Source organism: Berghia stephanieae, chromosome 4 (genome assembly GCF_034508935.2).
Source record: "Berghia stephanieae isolate SIO BIC M18660-M18661 chromosome 4, UCSD_Bste_1.3, whole genome shotgun sequence".
In the NCBI taxonomy this organism is placed as follows: Eukaryota; Metazoa; Mollusca; class Gastropoda; order Nudibranchia; family Aeolidiidae; genus Berghia; species Berghia stephanieae.
Window position 1 is genome coordinate 64,815,713 of NC_088363.1, and position 9,021 is coordinate 64,824,733.

At 36.3% G+C, this 9,021-nt stretch overlaps 1 protein-coding gene across 1 annotated transcript in view; it reads left to right on the plus strand.

Annotated features, from left to right (window-relative positions):
• Positions 1 to 234: 234 nt before the first annotated feature.
• The window catches only part of LOC144971026 (uncharacterized), a 20,662-nt gene continuing 11,875 nt past the window's right edge, over positions 235 to 9,021 (plus strand). The window contains exons 1-4 of the mRNA XM_078911333.1: positions 235 to 359; positions 1,968 to 2,106; positions 3,148 to 3,257; positions 4,759 to 4,879. Coding sequence (XP_078767459.1) covers positions 1,968 to 2,106; positions 3,148 to 3,257; positions 4,759 to 4,879 — 370 coding nt within the window. The 5' untranslated portion in view covers positions 235 to 359. The remainder of the gene's footprint in view (positions 360 to 1,967; positions 2,107 to 3,147; positions 3,258 to 4,758; positions 4,880 to 9,021) is intronic.

Here is a 9,021-nt window from a genome sequence, read left to right on the forward strand (position 1 = left end):
TAGGTAAATAATTACCCCAACAGGAAATTTAGTATAATTCAAAAAAAAAAAAAAAAAAAAAAGAAAAAGAAAAGAAAACACGCAAGCCACCAGGATATGATAATAAATTGTCTATCAAAAGTGAGTAGTTTTCTTAGTGGGGGTGGGAGTCAACAGACTTTGGCATTTTTTTGAGTGTTTTGGCATTTTTTGAGTCTTCCCCTGGCATTTTGTTGAAAAATAATCTGGCAACCCTGTTCTTTAAGTCTGGAGGGGATAAAGTAAGCCGTAAACAAAATGGCTACAAACAAATTTCTAACTTGAACTGCAACTGAAAGGTTCAGTTTGGAAGTAACAAGAATATCGCAAGTTTCCAGAAGGCATGTTATATTTTATATCATCGTTTTCATTTCCTTTGTCTGCGTACAATTGCTTCTTTATTCTGTTATATTTTAACGATTACACAGTTACTTAGGCGTATCCACGGACGCCTTTTTCAGTATTTTCAGTTTCGGTTTCAAGTCAGTCCTAGTCGTTGCCTTCTTATACTACATTATAAAATATCCGGGTTCTTTCGTAAAGACGTGGTCCCTCTTGAGCGGGGTATTTCGTGGATTTTTTTACAGCCAGATGTGTTATGAGAATGACATTCATTATTAATTTTAAAAATCTTGCCCAAACCAAAAAGAACCAATTTCTTAAAATGTTGCCAAATAAAGAAAGGCATTCATTTAAAAAATTGAAATTATCGAATTATGGTAAAAAAAAAAAAAAAAAAAAGAATTCATCCAAATAATCCGATACGAGTTAGCGATCGTCTATGCTATCAGGGGCATGGAACTGAGCTGTATTGTTGCTCTATTAGGGGACGGGAGGGAGGTTTCCCCCTTTCTCGTGATTATATAAATAAGGAAGTAATAGCAGTTCTAGTTTCTCTAAGAAAACCTTTCTATAATTATTTTTTTAAATCCTAACTCCAGATTGAGTGGATGTATGGAAAATATAGACAGTTATAATTATGTCTATATAAATTTGAGATTTTTTATTTCATACCACTACCTATAAAGTTTTGTAAAATTTGTGCATATCTAAGGGAAGTTATTTTTCTAAAACACATGTAATTTGAAAGGTTTTGATGATTTGGGAATGTGTTCTCACCCAGGTGTAACTTGCTCACTGAAGCATTTCAAAACCCGTAAGTGCCTTCATAAAACCTAGGAGCACAGTTGTGACATTTGTGGCTCGTGAAAAAATAATTGTAATATGTCCCTATACTAAAGTGTTCAAGAAGCAAATATTGTTTGCTTTGATTTGTCTCGGAAGTGGGGGGGGGGGGGATTGTCTAGTAGCTCAGTTGGTAGACCACTCGCGCAAAATGCAAATGGGCCAAGATCATGACGTAACTATAGTACTCTAGTCGATCATGGCCAAGATTGATCCCAGGTGTAGTTGAGATTCAATTTCTGGTCCCCTTGTCCATCCAGCAGTAAATGGGCAGCTAGGCCTTAAAGATCTGGTGGAAATTACTTTGCGATAGACTAGCGTCCTATCCAAAGGGTAGCAAGCTAAAACTATATTGTTTGTTTCACGCTACAGAAACTGGGATAAACTTTGGCTCCGGCTCCTGAAGGGCTACATTTGACTTGTCTTACAGAGTGGTCATGAATCTGTCCTTTCTTAACATTTTTATTCAATATTTATTTATTTATTTATTTATTTATTTATTTATTTATTTATTTATTTATTTATTTATTTATTTATTTATTTATTTATTTAGGTAAGTAGGGGGGAAAGTGCTCTTTGTACAATTATGGCCCAGAAAGAGAAACACTGGGATTCAATATCAATCAAATCCCTTGCTTCAACTTCTGGCCATTCCCCCTCCCCCCACCCAATTTCTGATTTCTAAACACCATCTCTATTATACTTGCTTCATCCTTGATGACAATAGTTACTATTAGTAGTTTATATGTTTGCAATTATTCAAGATGGCCACTCAGGAACAGAATCTTCACTGTGCAGTGAGAGAGGGTAACGAGGAAAAAATCAAATTATTGTTGGATGCAGGTGTATCAATTGATTGTCTCTTTTATGGTTGGACCCCCTTACAGCTAGCCATAAACAAAGGTAATAGTAATAGATTGTAAGTCAGGTCTCTCTCTCTCTCTCTCTCTCTCTCTCTCTCTCTCTCTCTCTCTCTCTCTCTCTCTCTCTCTCTCTCTCTCCTCTCTTCTCTCCTCTCTCTCCTCCCCTCTCTCTCTCTCTCCTCCCCCTCTCTCTCTCTCTCTCTCTCTCTCTCTCTCTCTCTCTCTCTCTCTCTCTCTCTCTCTCTCTCTCTCTCTCTCTCACACACACACACACATACACATTCCATCTCACCCTCTCACTCTCCTCCTTAATAGTTTGACATTTTAGCTTAATTTCTGATAACAATACAGTGGTGCTTTAAGTTTAACGGCATCAGAAATAATGAGCTCGGCAGTAATAAGACTATTTCAAATCCCCGATCACTTCTACACCATTTCTCTATTGTAACTAGACTTGGTATAACGAGAAAAAGTCATTCAAAGACCAGGAATAACGAGAACTCGTTCTAAAAGAAAAAGCAAAAATGCACATTTATATAATATCAACAAACATCACAATCACACACATGAAAAACGAAGCAATCTTTATGGATCTCAAAATCAAAAAAGAGAAAGAGACTGACTATTCAAACTAAAGTCTCCATCATAGAAGAAATGATGAAGACGAGGGCAATGAATGCCAAGATATGTCCATGTTTTAATATGAAGTCCAGCACCGTGTACACTATTTTGAAGGATTATCGATCAATTTAATGGATCAAAATAAGATAACGTGGTTCTTTCCACTGAAAATTGGTAATAACTAGAGCGCTGGAATAATGAGAATTTATGCTTGGAAAAAAAGTTCTCGTTATAACCGAGCTCCACTGTAATAATAATTCGAGAATGATAATAATGATAATAATAATATTGGTGATGATGATGATGATGATGATGATGATGATGATGATGATGATGATGATGATGATGAATGTATAATGTCCCATGATCTTCTCCAAATTTTCTGGCAAAATGCTTGATTTATTAATCATATGAAAAAGTTTGTTCTCAGTTAATCAGTCCAATATAAAATTTATTTCAGGTAATGAGGAAACAGCTACATATCTGATTGACAAAGGATGTGACGTTAAATACCATGACAAGCATAACAATTCTCCGTTTGAGGAAGCTATTAAGAATAAGTTACCAAAGGTGACTGCCTTTTTTAATATTCAAATATATACATGTTGATATAAGGGGGTTTATGTCAAATTTATTATGATACTTCAAGTAATAAATAAAGGTGGAGAGGGGGGGGGCACAGAGTTTGTAACATTGATATCCAATGTGATTTTTTATGGATTGTACTACTTGAAGTGAATTCCAAGCCAACCTCAGTCAAGAAGCACTACTTAAATATCAACACATGGTAACTAAATGTATTTGATAGTGAGTCCTTCATGTCATAAGGCTTAGGGTCCATCTCAGATTCTTTAAGCATCAAGCAGACTCTAACAATTGTTAGCCATCCATTAATCACAACGTCCTTTCTGTCAGATGAAGCAGCCCAAGTCACCAAATCATTGTTGGTACACAGAGGGATAACTAGCTTCTTCTAAACCTGTGACTGATTCTGTTGTCTTTACTTGTGAGATGTGTGCTTTACCAATCGAGCTATTAGGGCTTTAAAAATGAATATAGAATGCCTTAGTATTTCACACAAAACTTTTATATGGATTAGTTTTTTGTGGCTAATGAAATGTAGTGTGTGTTTTGAGTTGAATAGGGACCTGTCCTCTGATCATTTCAAAAATCAAATGTCCAGTTAACATCCCAAGACCTATGTCATAGCTTGTCCGCTGCCTCTATCTGCTTCTTTTCAGTCAAGACCTCTCTCTTGATACTGCATTTTCTGAATATATAGCACATGAATTATAGTCAACTTTCTGTTATAATAGCTCTGCTAAGGAGAGAGCTTATGCCTGTTCAGTCTGTTAGCTATTTTTTATAAACTTGAGCTTGAGCTTTTATATAGCGCAATATCCACTTAATGTTCTCAATGCGCTTTACAAGGGGTCCCTGACCAACAGCAACATGCAACATGTAGAACGAGAGATGACACCTGTTAGGCAATATTACAATTTTTCAGACAGAGACAACGCTGTTGACGGTCAGGTACTCATTTTACACCTGAGTACGGTGAGAGAATGTGAGTAAAGAGTCTTTTCCAAGGACCATTAGTCAAGTTAAGTTATATGTGTGTAATGTCACTGGGCCTGGGACACAATATCATGAGAAAAAAAAAAGAATTGAGATAAGTGGATAAATAATTCATATATATCTTTCCTTCAAGTGTAACTTTTCAATTTGATCCCCTTGATGAAAAATCTATGAAATGGTTTTCTTTAAAAGAAATACTGTTAAGAATGATTTGACATGAGGGAACGGGAGACAAGAATATATTTTGATAGAGTTGAAATTTGGGACTTTAGTTTTGTTTTGTTTTTTTCTTTACCTTTTTTAAAAAATTGTCTGTTTTTTTTTTTTTTGGTTTTGTTGGAGTTGCACATTTTAAAGATAATTTTTAGTTCAAATATCAAGTGAGGCCTGTCAAATGGTCTTTTTAAATTATTATTTATTTTATTTTTTTGTATAAAGCAATCATATCTTGTGGTGGTGAAATTGAACCAATTTTTATTTATGTACTTTTCAGGTTGTAAAAAATCTTATATCCAAAGGTGTGGATGCCAATGAGATCATCTCCAGTGGAGATTCTGCTTTGTGCTTTGCCATAGAAATGGGAAATTACAGCCTTGTAAATGCCCTAGTTGATGGTTTGTTTCACCTTAAATGATATTTTTTAAATGAGTAAACATTTGTTGATAAATCCATCCTTTTTTTCTTAATGATATGTTAAATCAAGCTTTTTGTACTCACTGAAAGAAAAATATAAATGAAAAAGAGATTATTACGCTACTAAACTTTGTGTTAGTATCGTAATTTTTTATTTTTTATTTTAATATGGATTTTTTTTTGTGTGTGTGTGATTGATTTGTTTTGCTTTCGTTTTTTGGTGTTGATTACACTACCCTTTTTTCACCGTGCAGCCTCGGATTGATTGTCACAGTGATCTATGGAAGTGCTTAGAATGAAAATTATCTCCTTGGGATGAATATTAACAAGGAAAAAAAATAAACAAAGGAGGCGGGAAAGGAAATTTGGACAGTATATTAGTAAATTCTTTCCTCTGGGAATTGTTGATTTCAATTCTACTAATCAACATTAACTTTTGGAAGAATAGCTCAACCTATGAGCATCTTCTTCTTCTTCTTTCAGCTTATCCTGAATTTTGCAGGGTTGCCATAATGAATACCACGTCTCCATGCATCTCAGTCCTTAGCATCATCTTCCTCCAGGCCCAGTTCTTTCATATCGTCCTTTACCCTATCTATCCATCTAGTTTTGGGGCATCCCTTTTTTCGGTTTCCCACTAATTGTATATCTACTCCCTCTCTCGTCTATATATAACATGTCCAGACCATTTCAATCTATTTTCTCTCATCTTTATTGATACGTTCTTCACTTCAGTCAATCTTCGAATTCGTTCATTTCTCACTTAATCTTTTCTTGTCCAGTCAAGTGACATCTCAACATCCTCATTTCTGCAACCTCAACTTCTTTATCTTGTCTCTTTGTCGTAGCTACTGTCTCTAGTCCATATAACATTGCTGGTCTTACAACTGTTGTATATATTTTCCCCTTCAGCTGGGGAAATTCGTTTGTCACACATAACTCCAATTATTCCAGCCTGCCTGGATCCTCTTCTTAACCTTCTTCTCATTGCACCCATCTCCTTGTACAGTTGTGCCTAAGTATTTGAATTGGTTTGTCTCTTGGCACATTCCCTTCTCCTATCTTTATTGGTGGTCCTGCTGTCTGTTGTCCAATGCATAAATACTCTGTCTTCGATCTGCTTCCTTAATCCCCTTCTTTCCAACACCTGTCTCCAGCCCTCCAACTCCTTTTCCACCTCAGCTTTTGTATCATTCAAAAGTACAACGTCATCTGGGGTCTAATTCATGGAGCGGGACTATGACGATAGTCCGAGACTATATCAGTAGTCTCTGACTAAAAGGCGTTTTAAGCTATTCATGAAGCCGGACTACGCGAAGTCTTAGACTAAACGGGTGAAATTTACACCTGCGATCTAGCAGCCATAAATAGCATAGTCCGGAACTAAATATTAAAATTATTTGTGCTACACGCTGGGGGAAGTAATTGTACAGCGATTAGAACAAGGCTATCCGACAGTTTTTTTTATTTTGTTTTTATTTTTTGTTTTAATTTATTTTTGTTTTTTTTGGTTTCGTTTTGTTTTTTTAATTTTATTTTCTCAAAGATTTGACAATCGCACATACACTCCTAATCTCGCCCATTCCAAACACACCCCAGGAATTCCTTCCCCCATACTGTTTCATAGTAACTTCCTACTATTACTATTACAACTGCTGCTACCACTACTATTACTACAACTACTACTACTACTACTACTACTACTACTACTACTACTACTACTACTACTACTACTACTACTACTACTACTACTACTACAACTACTACAACTATTACATTTCTATTATGTCTTTTATCGTCCATTGTTTTCTAGAAAGTTCATTTCTCTCACTGGCCTTATCACTTCTATCACACCATTGGGATCCACGCCATGCTAACGATTCTTCACACTCCAACCATCGTTGAGTACAGATGATGCAATTTATACTCCATTTCATTTTACTTGTTTTCAACATTTATTTGTGCTGACGAAGGGTTTGTCCCCAAAATGCTCATTGTCTGTATTTATCTCATCCGATGCCTCTCCATCATCACTCTTTCGTTAGTATTTTCAGGACCCCAGGCTTCAGGCAGCCCCACCGCTCTCTACTTAGAACAATGCTACACCATGGATAAGCATCATCTTAATGCCATCGTAACTTATATTTACTAAAAAACATTACACACACACATTCTCAAACAATTTTTACACCCCTAAACTTGTCTCACACTATTTTTCTTTGTGTGGGGAAATAAAACGATCAAAACAAACACGAAGATAGATGATTTCAGATTTCTGTGCTACTTCGCATGACGCATGCGCAGCTGGAAAATTAACAGATTTCTATGACGTTTTGTGATATGTTTCCGGGGAATCCCCAGTTAAAAATAGATTGACCTGTGTAGTCTGAGACTTTATAGTCAAGGACAAAGTCTGACTCCATGAATAGCTGACTTTTTGTAGTCTCGGACTTTCCAAAGTTTTGGACTATGAAGTCTCAGACTTTACTATAGTCCAAGACTATCAGAGTCTCGCTCCATGAATTAGACCCCTGCATACATCATGTTCCATGGTGCCTCAAACAACAGTGGGCTGAGAGCAGATCCCTGGTGTAATCCTACATTACATTAAATGGATAACTTTGAAATATTTCTCTGTTACCCCCTTTGCTCATAGACAGTACCACATTTTTTCTCTTGGTACCTTATTTAGTGCTTTATCCAGGTCAATGAACACACAATGTAATTCTCTTTGCTTTTCTCTCGACATCTCTGTTGTCACTTTTAGAGCAAATATAGCATCCATTGTACTTTTACCAGCAACGAATCCAAATTGCTCTTCACTTATGTCTACATCTTTTTTATCCTCTTATCGATTACTCTTTCCCATATCTTCCTTGTGTGGCTCATTAACTTGATGCCCCTATAGTTGCCACATTCTTGAACATCTCCTATATTTTTGTATATTGAGATCAACATACATTTTGTCCATTCTTCTGGCAATTTTTTCTTTCTGTAAGATGTCCGAATAGCCATACTAGGAAATTTAACCTTCATCTCCAGGAGATTTCCAGACTTCTGCTGGTATCTTGTCTGGTCCAACTGCTTCCCCCTTTTCATCTTGCGCACTGCATTGTACACCTCATTCTGGCTTATCTCATCTACTGTCTTCTCTTTGGGTTGTATAACTGCACTTCTCCTCTCCCTGTCATTCTCTTCATTCATGAGGTGTTCGTAGTATGTTTTCCATCATGCTCGAATCTCTTTCTCTTTGTCAAAGTTTTTTCCATTCTTATCTTTGATCATCTTAATATGTTGTATATCCCTCTATTCTTGTCCCTCTGGTTTGCTATTCTGAAAATATATTTTCTGGCCTTCTTTACTTTCTAACTGCTCATACATATCTTTGAACGTCTCGGACTTTGCTTTTGCAGCAGCTCTTTTTGCTCCTCTCTTTGCCTGTTTATATTCATCTACTTTCATAGCATCCCTGTTGTCTCCATGTTCTTCCTTGCTTCCCTCATTTTCTTTAATGCTTCTTGAACTTATTCATTCCACCACCATGTTTCTTTTCCAACTTTTCCTCTTCCCTAGCTCACCCTTAGCACTTCTTTGGCCTCTTCATGGATTGTATCAGCAGTTATTTTCAATCCTTTGGAAAATCATTTCCTAGTCTTCCTTTCACCGTTGTCGCAAATATTTCTCTTTGCTCTTCCTCTTTTATTTTCCACCACTGTGTTTTTCCCTCACTTTGTTTCTCTCTTATCTTCCTCTTTCCAAATGCCCCTTTTGAAATAACTATCTTATGCTGCGCTGCCAAACTGCCACAGTCTGATACTTCCTTCAAATATCGTTTCCAGCACAATAGGTAATCCACTTGTGTCGTTCTCACACCATTTGAATATGTCACTCTGTACTCGTCTTACTTCCTAAAATATGTATTTAATATTGCTAGATCCATCCTTGTTGCAAATTTTACAATATCTTCGCCTTCTTTATTTCTGCTGCCATATCCATATCTTAACAACAATATCTCCTCTCCGATATTGCTTTCTCCAACATGATCATTCAAGTCCACACCGATGAAAACTCTTTCTGCTTGTCGGACATTTCCGTTTGTTCATCAATCTACTTCCAAAATTCT